Source organism: Panthera onca, chromosome X (assembly GCF_046562875.1).
Source record: "Panthera onca isolate mPanOnc1 chromosome X, mPanOnc1 haplotype 2, whole genome shotgun sequence".
Classification (NCBI taxonomy): domain Eukaryota; kingdom Metazoa; phylum Chordata; class Mammalia; order Carnivora; family Felidae; genus Panthera; species Panthera onca.
This window is the reverse complement of record NC_138357.1, coordinates 103,303,511-103,323,189: the sequence shown is the minus strand read 5'-3', so window position 1 is coordinate 103,323,189 and position 19,679 is coordinate 103,303,511. Positions and strand designations below refer to the sequence as shown.

The following is a 19,679-nucleotide window of genomic DNA, read 5'->3' as shown; positions in this document are numbered from 1 at the left end:
CTTGAGTCACTTGAAGCTATGGACATTGCAAACAAGCAACTAGCTTCCCACCGCTAGTGGGAACAGATATATATCTGGGTTTTTTGTCAAGGGCTTTCCCTGGCACAGCAAAACTTGCTCAGCTCTGTGCAGGCTCAACCTGTACAGGATAGTTGGTGGTCCTAGGGACAACTCTCAACCAAGGGGTGGGGAATAGGAGTCCTGGATATATTCGTCAGTATCCTCAATCCCCAATGGGACCACTTTTTTTTAAATGTTTGTCGATTTTGAGAGAGAGAGAGAGAGAGAGAGCGAGCAAGTGGGGGAAGGGGAGAGAGAGGGAGAGAGTGAGAGTGAGAATCCCAGGCAGGCTCCGTGCTGTCCGCAAAGAGTCCAATGAGGGGCCTCATCTCATGAACTGGGAGATCATGACCAAAGCCAAAATCAAGAATCAGACGCTTAACCCACTGAGCCACCCCCGTGCTCCGAGGCTGCATATGATTTTTAAAAACCAGTTGGAATCAGGGTAAAATTGTCAACGTAGAAGGACGAAGCATAAAATATCAAGCATTGTAAGTCCAACCACCCTAGGGATAGCCTGATACGTGCTCAAGAGTGAGCAAGGTTACACAAAGTTCTGCCAACCGGTAGAATCTCTTACGCTTCCCTGACACTTTTTTTCTGATTTCAAGTTGAATGTCACACATGTTCTTTATTTTAATTCAAGACTATGGGCTGTTGGGGCTGACTGTGGCATGAATATTAATAGTGTGGTCAATGTTTTTTGGGGAAGTCATCTTATAATTAATTGTGTGTGACATAAGAAGAAAAATGAAGCCTAAGTCTAGTTTTGATACCTATAAAAAAAATCAGCTGCTATTTTTTAAAAAAATGTTTTAATGTTTATTTTTGAGGGACACACACACACACACACACACACACACACACACACAGTGTGAGCGGGGGAGGGGCAGAGACAGAGGGAGACACAGAATACGAAGCAGGCTCCAGGCTCTGAGCTGTCAGCGAAGAGCCCGATGTGGGGCTCGAACTCACGAGCCGTGAGATCGTGACCTGAGCCGAAGCCGGACGCCTAACCGACTGAGCCACCCAGGCGCCCCTTTTCTTTATTTAAAAAAAAAAAAAAAAATTTAATGTTTGTTTATTTTTGAGAGAGAGAGAGAAAAATTAGCTACTGTTATAGGTAGCGCAAATTTCTGCCAAAGGGAGTCATGCCCTAGGAAAATAAGGTGTTTTGTTAAAGGGTAGCATGTCCAAAACTTTGTAAATTCAGATTTTAAGAAGGTCAATTGTGACTGCTTTGTTTTTTCTTTTTTCAACTCCATAAGGTTGAATAAATACTGCGTTCAAACTAAGGAGTTATTATTTATTATGCAGACATTAGTTGAAATGTCATCTCATATTTTTATTTTTATTTATTTAAATGTTTATTTATTTATTTTGGGAGAGAGAGGACCAGAGAGAGAGAGGGAGACAGAGCACAGGGCCCAATGTGGGGCTTGAACGCACGAACTGGGAGATCGTAACCTGAGCCCAAATCAGGAGTTGGCCGCTTAACGGACTGAGCCATCCAGGTGTCCCGAAATGTCGTCTTAACGTTTTTAAAGAGCTTTAGAATTTTCGGAGCAGTTTTTCATTTTACTCTTTTTGTGACTTCCTAAAAACATGTAGATTATAAACATGTTCAAGTAAGTACCACAGGACGATTATAAACAACAGAGTAAGAACGCAGGATGCTGTGAGAGTAATTCCCGCCCCAGACCGGGTAGAAATCCCATTCGGTTGAGGGAGGAGTGTTATTTGGAGAGAAAATGAGGGGGTTAGAGATAACTGAGTCCGTAAGGGACAGTGGGGCCTGGCTCTCAATCTCTGGGATGGGTCTGGGGTGGGAGGAAGGGATACATGCCTGTGACGGGATGTGAGGGTGAAAGAAAATATGTCGCCCATGTCGACTGTGGCCTGGAGACTGCAGACCTTTGAGTAGCCTCTCATTTAGCAAGGCGCCAGAGCAGAGGATACCGATGGTGACACAGGTCCCCCGGGCAGATGTACCTGAGGTCGGCCTCACAGGGGCCCTGCCCGCTGTGAGGAGAGCGGCTGAGTGTTCCTAACCTCGGAAAGTCTGGGAGCGCACTAGTGGGCCTGAGGAGTCTGGGGTCAAGATGGCGAAGGATCAGGATTATGTTTCGGTCGTCAGAGGCCATGATGAGATTCTGGGCTTTAGCAATGAATGCCGGGACTGAATGACAAAGGCCAGACGAGCACGTGAAATTCCAATTCATTCTGGTAAAAGGCAGGACCTGCGTATTTGGAAACCCTGTTCGTATTGAAGCCTGATCTGTAGTGAGTCCCCCAGAAAGAACGTAGCCTATTTCTGAGGAGAAAGGGGATGTGAGTGTCCATCTGGAAATGGCTGAATTGCCTTGGATTGGGCGAGATGACGCCTTCTACTGCTGACTGCCTTGGGGGCTCCATAGCTAAATTAAATATGGTTAAGGAGAAAGAAAGGAAGTTTCGTTTAGTTATTTGAAAGTCCTTTGAAAGTCCTTTGAAAGTGTAACGATTTTAGGCAAGATGTATTTAAAACACATTGATTATTTACAGGATTTCTATAGTGATGACTGCAACAGTGAAAAATTACCCTATGTAATTAATGAGTTATCAAACTTCCAGCAGGATATTTGCACATTATATTTAGAAGTCACATGTTTCCACACTCAGATTTGGGGACTGTGAGTTTCATATGTACTACCTTTGTGCAGTTGGGTCACAGATTTCCCTATCTCACGGAAAAAGATTTTCTGCTGTTGGAGGGTTGTAGACGGCATCTGTCTATCTGTATTTTCCTCTCCATCGTTACCTCTGTCTCCGTCTCTGTGTCTACTTCTGTCTCTCACTCCTGCCCTTCTTTCTGTCAAGAGTTCTTGCAGTCTCTCAATGAGCTCCATCCCTGGTGTTCCCAATAAATGGGCCAATATATTTTGTTTTTTCTTTTAGCTCATCTGCTTTGGTTCCTGTCGTTTGCAACTGAAATTCTGGACTAATTAAGAGTCTCGCAAAGAGGGGGGGCAGGCTGGCTCTGTAGAGCGTGCGACTCTTGGTCTCGGGGCTGTAAGTCCCAGTCTCAGGTTGGGTGTAGGGATTACCTTAAAATAAAGTGTTAAAAGGAGTCCACTTAAAAAAACAAAAACTTACAAGTCTTTTATGAAAGAAACTACAGTACTTTACATTATGTTCTAGAAGAAGATCTGAATATAAATGGAGAGATAGAGGAAGATTCAGAAAACTAGAAATTATCCACAGGCATAGTGGTCATCAGAGTTCAGCAACATGGGACGCCTGGGGGGGCTCGGTCGGGTGAGCATCGGACTCTTGGTTTCAGCTCAGGTCATGATCTCCCAGGTTGCGAGACCGAACTCCGAGTCAGGCTCTGCGCTGACACACCCTAAGGTGACCGTCCGATGAGTCATGCCCTTGAATAATCACTTTCCTTTGAGTGTGGGTGGAATCTGTGACTTGCTCCCAGCCAATAGAATAATGAAGCAACCTGCTGTATCGTGAGGGAGCCACACAGCAAAAAACACTAGGAGGTGGGAGCAGCCCGTGACCAACAGCCACCAACAAAGCAGGGACCTCAGCCCTACCGACGCAAAATGCTGAATTTTGCCAACAACCAAGTGATCTTGGACAAGGACCCGGAGACCCAGACGATCATGCAACCCTGGCCAATACCTTGATCGAAGTTTTGTGAGACCCTTGGGACAGGAGCCAGTTACGCGGGCCCAGTCTTCTGACCCAGGGAAATCGTGAGAGGACGAACGTAGGTTGCTTTAAGGTGCTACATTTGCGCTAAGTTGTTGCACAGCACTAGAAAGCTCACAGGCCAGGGGCCCCTGGATGGCTCAGTTCGTTGAGTGTCTCATTCTCGGTTTCAGCTCAGGTCGTGATCTCGTGGTTTGTGAGTTCGAGCGCAGAGCCTGCTTGGGATTCTCTCTCTCCCTCTCTCTCTGCCTCTCCCCTGCTCACGCTCTGTCTCTCTCTCTCAAAATAAATAAATAAATAAAAACTGAAAAAAAAAAAAAAAAGTAGCAGGCTAACCATATCCCTGCTGGGATTAAAACCCTACAAACTACATTCCCCAAACTGCCTGTTTAGCTGGCTTTCTGTTGTGTTTTGCTGATGGAAAATCATGGCGGAAATTTTAAAGGCAGCGGACAAGTCCTTTCTCCCACTTTTGGAGGAAGTCTCTGACAAGAGCACCACCGGAGAAAAGAACTGAGAGTAACCGGAGAAGGCTCTGGGCATTAGTGCGAGTGGGGAATACTGGTTTCCTGCTCAGCCATAGTGCAGTTTCTTTTCCGTGGTTTCTTTCTTAAGTAGGTTTCACCCCCAGCGTGGAGCCCAACGCGGGGCTTGAACTCACAACCCTGAGATCGTGACCTGAGCTGAGGCCAAGAGGCAGACCCTGAAAGGACCCAGCCACCCCGGCGCCCCCAAAGTGCAGTTTCAATGGCAGTGGCGATACTGTCTTCAGAAGCTCGACGGTGACCGCAGGCTCATGGGCCCCAGCCCGGGCACAGGGGTGCTGTACTACTGATCTCTGACTAACACTCTATGCACAGTTCCTGCCTCGCCCTTTTTCTCTGGCCTCCTTCTTCCTTTTGCTCTTTCAGCCCTGCCAACACCCTTGGAAGAAATTCCTTGTGTTAAATTCCCTCTGCTTGAGCGTCCAGGATGGTTTCTGATTTTTCAATTGAACACCGAGTGGCACAAAAACTGTACTTATGCATCTTATTCTCCGGCCTCTCTTCGTGTTTGCTTTCCTTCCAGACTTTGGTGTTTCCTAAGTGTTCTGAGTTCTAGAAGATCTTTACTATCATTTCAATATATTCCTTTTGTATTTAAGTTAGCCGGAATCTTTTTTTTTTTTTTTTTTTAAGTTTTTACATTTATTTTGAGAGCAAGAGCAGGAGAGAGAGAGAGACAGAGCACGAGCAGGGGAGGGGCACAGAGAGAGAGGGAGACAGAATCCCAAGCAGGCTCTGCACGGTCAGCGCAGAGCCCGATGTGGGGCTCACACCCACAAACGGTGAGATCATGACCTGAACCGAGATCAAGAGTTGGACGCTGAACGGACAGAGCCACCCAGGCACCCCTAGCTGGAGTCTGTTTCTGTTGCTTGCAATCAAAGATCCCAACTGTTCCAGAAATTGCAATAACGTAGAGTGTATTAATTTCTGTTGCTACTGCAAGAAAATTACTAAGCCTTTATTTTTATTTATTTTAAAACTTTATTTTATTATTTTTTTAGTACGCTCTACACCCAACATGGGGCTCGAACTCATGACCCTGAGATCAAGAGCTGTGTGCTCTCCTGACCGAGCCAGCCAGGCACCCCTAAAATTGCTACAACTGTAGCGGCTTAAAACAACATTGGTTTATTTCTTTATAGCTCTACTGTTTAGAAATTCAACTTGGCCTTCACTGGGCTAAAATAAAGGTGTCAGCAGAGCTCTATTCCTTTTTAGAGGCTCCGGGAGACAATCCATTTCCTTGCCTTTTTCAGCTTCTAGAGGCCACTGCATTCGTTTGCTCACGGTCTCCTTCCTCCATCTTCAAAACCAGCAACATTGCACCTTTCTGATGCTTCTTCCAAAGTCCTAGCTCCCTCTGACTCTGGTTTTCTGCCTTCCTCTTTGACTTTTAAGGACCCTTAACGATTACTTTTGCCCTACCCAGATAATTCAGCAAAATCTATCTTAAGGTCAGCTGATGAGCGACCTTCATTTCCACCTACAACTTTAATTCCCCTTTGCCATGTAATATAACATATTAATAGGCTCCAGCATTCAGACATGGACATCTTTGGGGGGACATTAATCTGCCTACCACATAGACCTGTCATTTCCCCCCAGAATTAACGCATAAATTTAACGCAATGTTAATTAGAATCTTGATAAGGTGATTCTGAATTTAATGTAAAAGAGATAATGTACAAGAATAACAAAGAAGTTTTTGGAAAGTAGGGGTAATGAAGAAGGACTTGCTCTGCCGGACATAAAACACGTTCTAAAGCCAAAATAGTAAAAATACTTTGGCATTGACAGCCAAAGTAAAACACTTCTAGGTCAAATACGAAATAAATTGCAGATGAATTAAATGGCTAAAGGTTAGAAAAGCTTTGGAAGCAGTAGAAGTGGGGAAAAGTATTTTTAAAAGCCTGGAATCCAAGAAGGGAAAATATTGACATATTTGAATAGATGCAAATGTCACAGTTTTGTACAGTGAAATATACCATAAACCGAGATAAAGGTTAAGTGACAGGATGGGAGTGTATTTTAAATACATATATGAAAGGATTAATATCCATTGTGTGTGTGTGTGTGTGTGTGTGTGTGCGCAAAAGGAAAACAATGCAATTAAAATTGATTACAGGAAATATTCATTTATTGAAGAAGAAAATTCAATGTCCAATAAACGTGAGGACTAATGCTTTTTTGAAATCAGGGAAATGTAAAATAAACTATAATAATCTGTTTCTAAGAAGATTAGGGTAAATTTGTAAAATATCTAGTATTCACTAGGGTGGTGGAAATGAGCCTCGATACCCTCTTCGGAATTGCATTTTTTTTTTTTTTTTTGGATAGTCAATTTGGGAGTAATTTTGAAAATTAAAACTACGTCCATATCTATAAATAGAAGTGATCTCCGGGTGCCTGGGTGACTTATGCGGTTAAGCATCCAACTCTTGACTTCGGCTCAGGTCGTGATCTCACGGTTAGTGAGTTCGAGTCCCACGTAGGGCTCTGCGCTATCAGCGCAGAGCCTACTTGGGATTCTGTCCCCCCCCTCTCTGCCCATCCCCAGCTTACTCTCTGTTTCTCTCAAAGTAAATAAAAATAAGCTTCAAAAAACAAAAGCTCTCACATTTATAATACTCTATGTGTAATTACATTTGCTGAGGCACTTTAAGAAAAAAGTATGCACATGATTATGTTGCAGTAAAAATTTAAAAACAGTCTAAGTGGCTACGGATAAGAGAAGGGTTAAAAATAACATGGTACATGCACTATTTGCATAGTTTTTAAAAATGTGGCAAATCTGGGGCACCTGCGTGGCTTAGTTGGTTAAGCTTCCCACTCTTGATTTCGGCTCAAGTCATGATCTCGCCCTTTGTGAGACTGAGCTCCCGAGTCGGGCTCCACCCCTGCTTGGGATTCTTTTTCTCTCTCTGTCTGCCCCTCCCTTTCTGGGACTCTCTCAAAATAAATAAATAAGCTTAAAAAGAAATGTGTCAGATCTATATGCCCCAATATGCAAAAATCTCCAAGACATAATGTTAAGTGAAAGAAAAAGGTGCAGCAAATATATCTAGAATTATCCCATATATGTAAAACAAAAATATATAATATCTGCATATAAGTAATAAATAACTTATTATAATGCAATAGAATCGTATATGAACTATGTGTTTAGAAGAGTACACGCCATATTGATCTTTTTAAAAGAACCTTGTAAGCCTTTGATTCTTTGACTTTTCTTTTAAAATTTTAAGTTTTAAGCAATCCCTACAAACCACGAGGAGCTCAAACTCACAACCCCGGGATCACGAGTTGCATGGGCCACCAACTGAGCCAGGCAGGTGCCTCTCTTTGACTATTTATAACAAATATGTGCTCATATGTATATATATATATATTTTTTTTTTTATTAAATTTTTTTTAAATGTTTATTTTTGAGACAGAGACAGAGCATGAATGGGGGAGGGGCAGAGAGAGAGGGAGACACAGAATCCGAAGCAGGCTCCAGGTTCTGAGCCATCAGCCCAGAGCCCGACGTGGGGCTCGAACTCCCGGACCGTGAGATCATGACCTGAGCTGAAGTCGGCTGCTTAACCGACTGAGCCACCCAGGCGCCCCACATATATATATTTTTAAAGTAAACTGTACACCCCTCGTGGGACTGGGACTCATGACTCCAAGATCAAGAATCACGCGATCTACCAATTGAGCCAGCCAGGCACCCCTCTTTGACATTGTATAATAAACATGTGTTCACGTATTACATGCGTGATTAAAAAAAAAAAAAAAACATAATAAAAGTGTGGTTTTTCTTGATTAAAGAAAAACCCAGGATAGAGAAAATAGATAGGAAAAAAATGCCCCCAAAGTAACAGAAGATTTTTGGGGACAATAAGACCTTGACTGCATAGATAATCCTTTTATGCCATTTGTACGTATAGGTGTGAAAAGAAAGAGGAAGAAAAACGTTTCACGATACCTAACTTAAGTTCGTTTCTGCTGGATGGTAACGGGTAAAGTGGTGAAAGCAAAGACGTGCTTTAGGCTTTGAAGTCCAAAGACCTTCGTCTATACCCTTGTTATTATATCTTACTCTCTTTGAATTTAGTCCAATTATTTACCATCTTCAAGCGTTAGTTTTCTCATCTGTAAGGTGGATTGATAATGACACTACTTAATAGGGTCATTTTGAGGGTTAAATGAGCTAATGTATGTAATTAACTAGGGGCCTTGCAGGTGCTCAATAACCATTCATTCCTTCCTCACGTGACAAACGTCAGGCTGCCTTAGACACGTTTGTGCTGCTCTTCCTGTATTTTCCTTAGGCTACGTTGCACTCCTCACGTGTGTGTGATTATAATGACAGCTGAATTTTGTACCGTTTTTAATGTTTACAAACATTTTCACATACTATTCTTTGCTATACATCTTGAATCCTTGTATAGACCTGGGTCGATCTTTTTTTTTTTTTGAAAGAGAGAGTGCGCACGAGAGAGAGATAGAGAGATAGTGAGAGAGTGGGGAACGGGACATAGGATGAGAGAGAGAGAGAGAGAGAGAGAGAGCATCCCAAGTTGACCCCACGTTCAGCACCGAGCCCGATGTGGGGCTCGATCTCACAACCCTGGGATCATGACCTGAGCCGAAATCCAGAGTGGAACGCTCAACCAGCTGAGCTACCCAGGCGACCCCCAATTGGGTCAATCTTATTTTTAGCTTCCTTCCACTTGGGTGCTCAGGAGTAAAGAGGGTGGTATGTATATCTCTAAGAATGTTTCTACAAGAAGAAAATTCTAGCGCTCCCTCAGTCCCTTCATTTTACAGCGTTACAGAGTGCTTACGTGTTCTAAGGGCCGTGGTGTCAGTGAGCTTTGGCTGCATCGCAAGTACCCTAAATCTTAGTGGCTCCAAGTAGCCATTTATTTGGCTCTTGAGCGCGATGGCAGTTTTTATGACCTGAAGCAGTGCAGCTTTTCTGGACTGGGCTCCCTGCTGTGCCTGGAACCCTGGCTGGAATGGCTGGCGTAGCTAGATCGCCTGTCTACACGGCCTCTTCACCTCCAGTAAACTGGTCCAGGTCTATTCACTTAGTGGTGTCACCTTCCAAAAGCAGCAAGACTTACAACTCACATGAGGTCACTTCAGTTGCCGTCTCGTAGCCAAAGCGAATCTTGAGAACAGCTACGATTTTAAGGGCGGGGCAATTTTTGATGTTTGAAGCTGAAACGGGGAAAAGCGACGGTCAGGGGGTTTTTTGCAGTCCATCCTGATACATAGCTAATTAGTGGCTATGCTTTGAAGAGAAGTCAAATCCGATGAGTGTCGAGCCAGCAATTCCACTTCCGGGAATATAGCCAAAGAAAATGAAAACACCACGTTAAAGAGATTTCTGCAGCCCCAGATTCACAGCGGCGTTATTTACGATAGCCAAGTCATGAAAGCAACCTAGAGGTCCATCGATGGATGAATGGATCAACAAACTGTGAGATAGGGATACATACATCATTCAGCCATCCCGACGTTTGCAACAGCGTGGATGGTCCTTGAGGGCATTATGCTAAGTGAAATAAGTCAGACAGAGAAAGACAAATACTGTGATCTCACTTACACATGGTATTTAAAAAAAAACAAACCAAAAAACTCATTGAGGGACACCTGGGTGGCTCAGTCGGTTAAGCCTCCCACTCTTGGTTCCAGGTCAGGTCATGCTCGCACGGTTCATGAGATCGAGCCCCGCATTGGGCTCTGCGCGGACAGCACGGAACCTGCTTGGGATGCTCTCTCCCTCTCTCTCTCTGACTCTCCCCTGCTCATGCTTGCTCTCTCAAAATAAATAAACTTAAAAAAAAAATATATATATATATATAGCTTATTAACTATAAAAAAACCCAAAAACAAACACAACACCTCGTAGAAAAAGAGATCAGACTTGTTACCAGAAGCAGGTGGTGGGAAATGCAGGAATTGAAAGAAAGGGGCAAGAGGTACAAACTTCCAGCACTAGGTTTCTCACCAAACAAACAAACCCCAGATGACTGATGAATCTAGACCCAGTGCCATCTATTTTTGTAACAACAAATACCGAAATCTGAATGCATTCTTAATTTGCTCTTGCCCTCGTAATGCCCTTAGAAATGCACGAGTTTCTTTTTTTTTTTTTTTTTAACGTTTATTTATTTTTGAGACAGAGAGAGACAGAGCATGAACGGGGGAGGGTCAGAGAGAGGGAGACACAGAATCCGAAACAGGCTCCAGGCTCCGAGCTGTCAGCACAGAGCCCGACGTGGGGCCCGAACTCACTGACCGTGAGATCATGACCTGAGCCGAAGTTGGCCGCTTAACCGACTGAGCCACCCAGGCGCCCCCTGAAATGCACAAGTTTCACAGGTGCCTGGGTGGCTCAGTTGGCTCAGGTCCCGATCTCACGGTTTGTGAGTTCGAGCCCCGCTTCGGGCTCTGTGCTGACAGCTCGGAGCCTGGAGCCTGCTTGGGATTCTGTGCCTCCTTCTCTCTCTGCCCCTCCCCCACTTGTGCTCTGTCTCTTTCGGTCTCTCAAAAATAAATAAATGTAAAAAAAAAAAGATGCACGAGTTTCAGTCCAAAGACTAAACGGGAGATTTTCTTTCCATAGGATCTACTAATCGTGGAGTTAGCCGTCTCAGAGAAGTAGAATGACTTCTTCGTGACATTCTTAAACAGGGACAGTAAAACTTGTCTTCTATAGACCGAATCTAGGACAAAATTGTTGAAAAAGATGAGGGGGTGATGACAATATACATAAGGCCTTTAATGTCCCTGAGTCAGTCACGAATGGAAAGTTAAAAAAAAAACAAAAAAAACAACCCACAATACTTAAAAAAGTCCGCCTCAGGCAATCTTAAAATGTTTGACATTTCATTTATTGGAAAAATGTAGCTTTTTGTAATTAAAAAAGTTTTGAAACTGAAAGTGACTTTAAGACCTGTTCAAATCAGGTCAGCGAGGCTGCTGCTGATATCCAGGTTTTTATCCTAACGTTGAGGGCTTGGAGGCTGTGGTTTTGGAGCTGTACCTGTGATAGGGTACCGCAGAGGGAAAATGCATCCCGGTGAAACATTTTTAGATTGTGATGATGCATAGGGTTGCCGAAGCCTAGGGGATCCAAAAGAAGTTTTATTCGTGTCCTACTTTTACATGGCAACCCTAAAAGAAATAAGCCCTATTAAGGTGGTGTTTTAAAAAATTTTTTTAATGTGCATTTATTTTTGCGATTGAGAGAGAGACAGAGCGTGAGCAGGGGAGGGGCAGGGAGAGAGGGAGGCACAGCATCCGAAGCAGGCTCCGGGCCCTGAGCTGTCAGCACAGAGCCCGAAGTGGGGCTTGAACTCACCAACGGGGAGATCGTGATTACGGTAGCATTTTGTTGGAAGTAAACCTTATTTGATTTGTCAACTCTGTCAACAGCATCTTGACTGCCGTGGTCGCCTAGTGTCCACGGGATCGAGATGAGCTCCCGACAGCAGCATGAAGGCAAGAAAAGGATTAATTACGCCATCGCGGTCCTCCCCTCCCCTCCCCTCCCCTCCCCTCCCCTCCCGTGTCTAGGTTCAGCGCATCCCTTATTTGTGTCCACACTAGCGGATGCTGGGATGGTCCAATCACTGCGCATAGTTCGCTCTAGATACATAGCCTATGCCACAGCAATTGCGAAGGAAAAGTGGTCTCCTTCTGGAACCGCCTCTGAGTGATTATCGGACCATAGCTGTATTGTATTTGCACAGCCCTGCAGTCTTCAGCCTCCTTCAACGCGAGCTCTCTCTGTTCTCGTAGCTTCTGCGTGCGGCCCGCCTGCTCTAGGGCCAGGGGAGGAGCGTGCCAGCTCTTTTCATGTGCCAGGAAAGGCGCTTGCCACTAAGGGTTCTTCACAAATAAATCTCTTGCATGCTCAGTTTCAGGTAGACTTTCTTCTTTGGAGGGAAAGTAGCTGACTCCCGTCCGCTTAAATGATAAAGGCCTTCATTGGGAAGGTATGACGTGGCCCACCGAACCAGACAAAAGGCTGAACTGGCAAGCCCTAGAAAAGACAGGAACCGGGGACACTCCAGGAATCAGGCGGCAGGAATTAAGGCGAATCCTTCCAAATTCCAGAGCGGGGAGGGGATCGTATTGGTCTGGCTTGTATCAAATTGGCCAGAACAAGGGCAGGCCATCTTGATCGACACTCCACAGAGACCGTAGGTGGTGTGGGAGGGGGTGATCGCCTAAGGAAATTGGAGATCCTTCCCTCTAAGTGAGGGGGCAGGGGGCTGCCTGGCTGGTTGCCTCAGTGGGGAGAGCGTGCGACTCTTGATCTCTTGGGGTCATGAGTTCAAGCCCCGCTTCGGGTGTAGAGATTACAAAAAACATAGATTAAATAAATGTGGCTGGAGGGCACAGCAGACGTTCCTACACTTGGAAACCTAGGTACTTCTGGTCAAGCACCCTCTCTGGGTGAAGAAGTACGGGGATTTGTTTTGTAACGTTCCATCCCTGAACCTCACGGAACTGCTCTTGAGTAGGGAAAGGGGTAACAGGCAAGGATAAATGAGGGACCTTCAGGGAGGCAGACCGCAGGTACACCTGGGAGGGGAAGGAGAGGACCTGTCTGGGCTAGATGCCGTGCATGAAGTCTCACAAACTTTCTGATCAGGTCCCAAGAAAAAACCCCAGGCAGAAACTGTCTGTGGCCACCCACTCGGGTCCCCACTCACTCTGGAAAACTTTACCCTTTCCCTCAAACTCTATCGCGTTGCTCACTCGCTGTTGTGTGCGAGATTCATTCTTCGACTCGGTGAGACAGGGACCCGTGTCTCCGCCACCCTCCTGTAACACTCTGGGCCACATTTATCTGGATTTTGGAGACGGTATGCCTGGATTTGAAGCCCGGTGCTGCCATTTCGTAGCTTTGTGAGCTTGAGACGTAACCTGTCCGGATCTTGGTTTTCTTATTTGAAAAATGGAAATCATACAAACATTTTCATCACAGTGTTGTTATGATGATTAAATGAATTAATCTATCTTAATACACTTAGATGGGTGTCTAACATCTAAGAGCCGTCTACTTCCTGGCTATAATTAGGGAGAGATAATGCATTGTTGTATTGTCTGAGATCTTTAATTATGGTTTAAAATATTCATTATTCTTGGGGCTCCTGGGTGAGTGTCTGACTCATGATTTTGGCTCAGGTCATGATCCCTGGATTGTGGGACTGAGCCCCACAGCTCCGTGCTGAGTGCAGAGCCTGCTTACGATTTTCTCTCTCTCTCTCTCTCTCCCCCCCCCCCCCGCCCCTCTCCTCCCTGCTCTTGCATACGCGCTCTCTCTCTAATTTTAAAAAAGGAAGGCAAAAAATTATGCTTATTGAAACTATGAAATGGCCTTCCTCTCCTGGCTTCCCAGGTCATAATATTCCTGCTGGATTTTCACCACGTCAGTTTTCTTTGCTGCTGTAATAAGTGAGCGCACGTTTAGTGGCTTAAATATATGTTTATTTCTTGCAGGTCTGGAGGTCAGGGTCTCATTCCTTTTGGAGGCTTTAGGAGAGAATCTATTCCTTGCCTTTTCAGTTTCTAGAGGTTGCCTGCGTTCCTTGGCTCCTGGCCGCTTCTTCTGTCTTCAAAGCCAGCAATCCTCTCTGTTTTCTGGCATCGCATGACTTCCCTTTCCCTTATAGGGACCTCCTCCCTCTTTCCCTTACAAGGACCCTTACATTACCTTGAGCCTGCCTGGATAGTGCAGGATAATCTCTCCATCTCAAGATTTTTTTCCTGTAAAGACTTTATTTATTTTTTAATTTTTGATTTTTTATTTAAAAACATTTTTAAATGTCTATTTATTTTTCAGAGAGAGACAGAGCATGAGGGGTGGGGAGGGGCAGAGAGAGGGAGACACAGAATCCGAAGCAGCCTCCAAGCTGTCGGGACAGAGCCTGACGCGGGGCTCGAACCCACAAACTGCAAGATCATGACCTGAGCTAAAGCGGACGCTTAACTGACTGAGCCACCCAGGCGCCCCAAGACTGTATTTTTTTTTTTTTAAGTAATCTCTACACCCACCGTGGGGCTTGAACTTACTACCTTGAGATCAGGGGTGGCCTGGTCTCCCGACTGAGCCCGTCAGACACGCTTCCACCTCAAGATCCTTAACGTAATCACATCTGCAAAGTTCCTTTTGCTTTGCAGCTTCTGCGGATTAGGACAGGGACGTCTTTTGCGGGGGGCATTATGCTGCCTGCTGCAAGCACTTAATAAACAGGTGCTACATTATAAATTTCTAATTAGTTCTTATCAAGAATGGTTAAGCTTGTTCACCGAAGTCGACATGGCTCCTTTGTTGACCTCTCCTATCAGATGTATCTTGGCTAGAGTTTGAAATGCCAAGATTTGAAATGCCAAAGCGGATTAAGAAAAGGATCCGCTCCCAAATATAGTATTGGCAAGTTTGACACCTTTGAATTAAGGAAGTGTAATCCTTGGGGTTTGGCCCCGGGGGGAAAGGCTTGTGTATTCCGTGTCAGGTTCTAATTTACAGACTCTTCTCTGTAGCTTACCTGTGAATGGCTTTGTGTCTCCCGCAGTGCAGTGGTTCTGGATGGGGGGGGGGGGGGGGGTGGTGATTCTGCTTCCCTCCCTCACCCAGAGGCTATTTTGATTGTCAATGACTGAGGGTGGGTGGACGTTTGGTGGGCAGAGGCCAGGGATGCCGCTAAACAGCCTACAATACAGGGAACAGCCCCCCACACCCCGCAAGGAAGAATGTTCCCACCCCAAATGTCCCTAGTGTTGAGGCTGAGAAACTCTGCTTTAGTGAGTATTCCAATTTTGTCCCTTGACTATTTTTTTCCCCTTGACTATTTGATTCGTTCTGAGACGGTACCTTACAGATTACAGGAAAGGTTGTTTTAGCCAATTGAATTTAGATTTTACCGAACCATGTTTTCCTATCATTAAGCAAGTATAATTTTGTCTGTTAAAAAAAATAACCTATACTTTGTGATGATTCTTTTAGAAACATCATGATATAAGACTAAAAAATATGCTGGAAATAAGAAAGAAATTCATTTTAGACTCAGTGTGTCAGCTTTTTTTTTTTTTTTGTAACTCTTTCGTAACATTGATTTAAATAAAACATTTATTTTCCTTTCTGTGGGAGGGGAGCCTGACTATAACTGCAAATGTTTTCTCAGTGGAGGGTTTGTGAATCCTTTAATGAACTTTCCGATTTTCTGCATCAATCCGTCATGTGACTCCCTGATTTTGTAAAGGCAGCCTCTATTTTGGGGTTTTCTTGTGAGGCTATAGATTCAGTACCTGACCGAAACACACAGGGCTGTGCAACGTCTCTCTCCGAGCCCTAAAGGACCAGGGGGAAGAACGAGCTCTCTTTCCCTGACTGATGAAGGTGATGTTAATCCAGAGCTGTGACTTTTCTCCTGGCAGCTGGAGTCCTGCAGCTGGGTGAAAAGCAACCAGTCCCCTGGAGATGGCAGTAGCAGGCAGGGATGGAGATCTTTTGCCAAGCAGCCCCAGCCAGAACGCTGGGCTCCTGCCGGGACCTTGGTCTGTCCGGACGGGTGGCCGTGATGGGTCCTTGTAGCCGCAGAGGGCTGCTCTTGCTGGTGCTTGTCCCGGTGAAATTCCACCTTCGCTTTCTCTCAAGTTTAGTTGTCAAGTGCTGCCTTAAGTCCTTTTTGAACAACGTCTTGTGTAAGTGAACGAATACGGAAATAATATTCCTGGGGCTGGCTACACGCTACTGCATTTGAAAACCTATTGAATTGCAGGCACAATATTCCCAGGACTGAGGTCCAAAAGGTAGTAAGAGCGAGTCCTTGGGCTGGAGAGGTTTCAAAACACACAAATCAAGGATTTCAGCATAATGTACGACGACCGGCCTCGTAACCCAGTGCTATCAATGCCGGGGGATCAGCTTAACCCAGCCAGAGGGGTAAGAAAGCCTTTCCCGAGGAGATGGCACCCGGCCTGAGTTGAAAGGAATAAATAAGAATTAGCCAGGTGAAGAAAGATAAAAAGAGTGTTCCAGGGGCGCCTGGCTGCTTCAGTCGGCAGAGCGTCTGACCCTGGATCCTGGGGCTGTGGCTTCTAGCCCTGTGTCCCCATGTTGAGCATACAGATTACTTAAAAAAAAAAAAAAAAAAAGAAAGAAAGAAAAAGAAAAAGGGTGTTCCAGACAGGCGGCACAGGATGTATAAAGATCTATGGGTGGGACACATCATGACATTTGTTTTATTACTGGATCGCAACACGGAAGCCAGGGTGACTGGAGAGTTAAGTAGCGACCAAATCGAGGAAGTGCTAAAAAATAAAGATGCTTTGGTATTAAAGACGTCAGTGGTATATGCAGCGGACTCATCTGGGGGTCTCGTTTTCAACGGATTCCCTGAGTCCATCTGAAGAGATTTCTACACACCCCGCCAGCTAGTGGACCTCGTGTCGGAGTTGAGTGAATCTTGTTCCTCAGTTCAAAGCACGTTGACATCTGTCTGGGCAAAGTTCTTCCCTTTGATGCTTGCCTGTCTTCTTACTATTTACCAATTTCCCCCCCTTTGCCCCCGATCCTCACTGCCATTCCACTTCAACTCTGCTCCCCTCTCTATTCGTGGATCTTTATTTGAAAAGGAATAGCGTGTTTAGAAACATACTCATTTTTTTTTTTTCCCCGAGGACACGTTCCACATTTTATTTACATTTTAAGACTAACTTTAATCTCAAAATCACATATCCATACACCTGTTTCCTTTTTTTGTTGATTTCACTTAAATGCATGGTTTGTCAAACAAAGACTGTAAACAAATATTTACCATGTCTGTTACATGTAACACACAGGAACGGCTTTTAACAGATACTCATCGGCCTCCCCCACGACATTTTTTTTATCATAAATACAGGTATCAAAACAATCCTGAACTTATTTTTCATATTTCTCGCAGTCAGCACCCACACCACTTCAAAAATTAACACAATTTGTGACAAGATTCATTATACCTGCCACTTTAGACAATTTCAACTTGAAGCTCTTTCGCCAAGCAAGATGGATAAAGCATGCCATTTCGGTTTTTCCTTCTTGAGATTTTTTTACTTTTCAGAAACATACATGCTTCCACAGCATCTGACTCTTCTCTCCGTGCTTTCATCTTGTAACCCTGAATTCTATTTTGAGTATTCCAGGTTTATGCTTAAATGACAGTGCCTTAACAAGAGAAAAAAAATGGTGCTGCATTTTTCCTCCTGTAAGCTGAAAACATAATGGTGTACATATATTAAATATATTCTTACAAATGTCCAGGTCATGTTTACCAGCTGGAATTCTTTTACTTAATGTGTGGGTATTTTGCAGTGTGATATTTAATCAAGACATGAACATGAGTAGAAGGCTGTCGATTTAAGACAAGTTTGAGATCCACTAAAATTAATTGTTGTATGTTTGTCCTTCTGGTGGCTGTGGAAGCTTCATATTTTCTTTGGACATCATTAGACGGCTTAGCTCTTGGAGTACAACTTTAATGCTATGTGAGTGTTGCCATTTTGCTAACACTGGTAGGCTCCGTGCATCCACCATTCCACTGGAATTATTAATTCCATTCATATTAATTTTGGTTACAAATCTAACTGATGGAGGAGCTTCTGGGTATTTAGGCCCACATTCTACTTTCAGGCTATATATTCTGTTTTCATAATTTGTCCTTGGTGGCCCAGTAATCATGCCTGTCCACCTTGTAAGTGTCATATCGTCATCATCTGCAAGGCCCCAGCTAACCGTACCATCGCCTACTCCTTTCTGTCCTTCAAGTTCTTCCAACAAGTGAAAATTACGAGGAACTTTAACTCCTGTGGAGACCGCCATCTTCTCCCGCAGCCCGACGCCGAAACATACTCGTTTTAAATGTACAAAATGTTACTGTGCTCCACATCAGGTCTCTTGCAATTTTTGTTCAACTCTTTGTTTTTCTACCCTTGTCACCTTGCTCTGTGGTACATCCCGTTCCTTGCTTGTTTCTAACTGCAGTATGACTGCACACATTTTGCTTATCCAAGGTATCACGGCTGATACATTGTTTTTCCAAATCCTTCCATGGCAAACAGCTCTTTGATGAGCATTCTCATTCACACCCCCTTACGGACCAAATAAACACTTTTCTGCCTCCCAAAGTCCTGATTCAATAGGTCTGAAGTGGGTCACAGATAATTTTTTAAAAATTTATTTAAGGGGCTCCCGGATGGCTCTCTCGATTAAGCATCCAACTCTTGATCCCAGCGCAGGTCACCATCTCACGGTTAGTGAGTTCGAGGCCCGTGTCTGGCTCTGTGCTGACAGCGTGGAGCCTGCTTGGGATTCTCTCTTCCCCCTCCCTCTGCCCCTCCTCAGTTCTCACTCTCTCTCAAAATAAATAAATAAACATTTAAAAAATTATTTAAAAAAATAAAAAAAAAATTTTTAAGTAATCTCTATAGATGCCTGGGTGGCTCAGTTGGTTAAGCATTCGACTCTTAGTTTCAGCGCAGGTCATTCTCTCATGGTTTGAGCCCCTCATGTGGTTCTGGGCTGACAGTGCGAAGCCTGCTTGGGATTCACTCTCTCTCTTCCTATCTCTCTGCCCCTCCCCTGCTCTTGTGCATGCGCTCTCTCTCTCTCTCTCTCTCAAAAGAAGTAAACTTAAAAAAAAAAGTAATCTCTATACCCAACATGCTGCTCGAACTCATGATCCTGACATCAAGAGTTGCGTGCTCTTCGGACTTTGTGTTGAGAAATTATATTCACCTCTTGTTTGATGCAGTTCCTAGAGAGAGATTGCCCCTGGATAAGGTATGAAGGTCAGCTTGGCTGTCTCCCCAGCTCTTTAGTGCTGCCCCAGGACAAGTAACAAAACGGTCGGAAGATCTCCCTCCCTTCAAAAAGGCAAGCTGGCAGGCCTCCAGGGCTTGGCTGTAGAGTGAGGTCAGTCCACTCCTCAGATCAGGTAAACTGAAGCAGCTTGTGAGGCAGAGCAGTTCACAAGTCGGAAGACGAAGGCCGTCTGCAGCAGAAGGCTTGAAGCTGCGCAGCTAACACACTACTTGACATCCCTTCTGGAATGGTCTGGCGCAGGGAATGAAGTTAAAATCAATCCCACAAGCACAGATAAGCGAAGCGGACCACTGGTGTTCAGAAACTTCTATCTTGTTGATTTTAAAGAGGCTCAAAACAACGTCGGGTCCGGAGAAAAGAGCCATGCCTAACTTTCGCAAGGATCTAAACCCCGCGTCTGAAACGAATCCGGTGTTATATGTCAAAAATACCTCAAGTGCAACACAGAAAACAGAGCCACGCACCGCCCTGTTGCGTCTTTCCCTTGAGGCACC

The 19,679-nt window shown here is 44.6% G+C and overlaps 1 protein-coding gene across 1 annotated transcript; it reads right to left on the bottom strand.

Annotated features, from left to right (window-relative positions):
• Positions 1–17,488: 17,488 nt before the first annotated feature.
• Positions 17,489–18,183, bottom strand: LOC145713653 (ubiquitin-conjugating enzyme E2 variant 2-like). Its single transcript, XM_081792545.1, has 2 exons — positions 18,023–18,183; positions 17,489–17,896 (listed from the first exon to the last, which is right to left on the bottom strand). The coding sequence occupies exons 1-2, from the start codon at positions 18,181–18,183 to the stop codon at positions 17,749–17,751; spliced, it is 309 nt and encodes a 102-aa protein (XP_081648671.1). The 3' UTR covers positions 17,489–17,748.
• Between the last annotated feature and the right edge of the window lie 1,496 nt (positions 18,184–19,679).

What these genes read in the sequence shown, in the direction of transcription:
- LOC145713653 (XM_081792545.1), bottom strand. Translation starts at nt 18,183, where the DNA reads ATGGCGGTCTCCACAGGAGTTAAAGTTCCTCGTAATTTTCACTTGTTG. An exon ending in ATGATTACTGGGCCACCAAG is followed by an intron (nt 17,897 to 18,022) that starts GACAAATTATGA and finishes TTCCAGTGGAAT; the next exon opens with GGTGGATGCACGGAGCCTAC.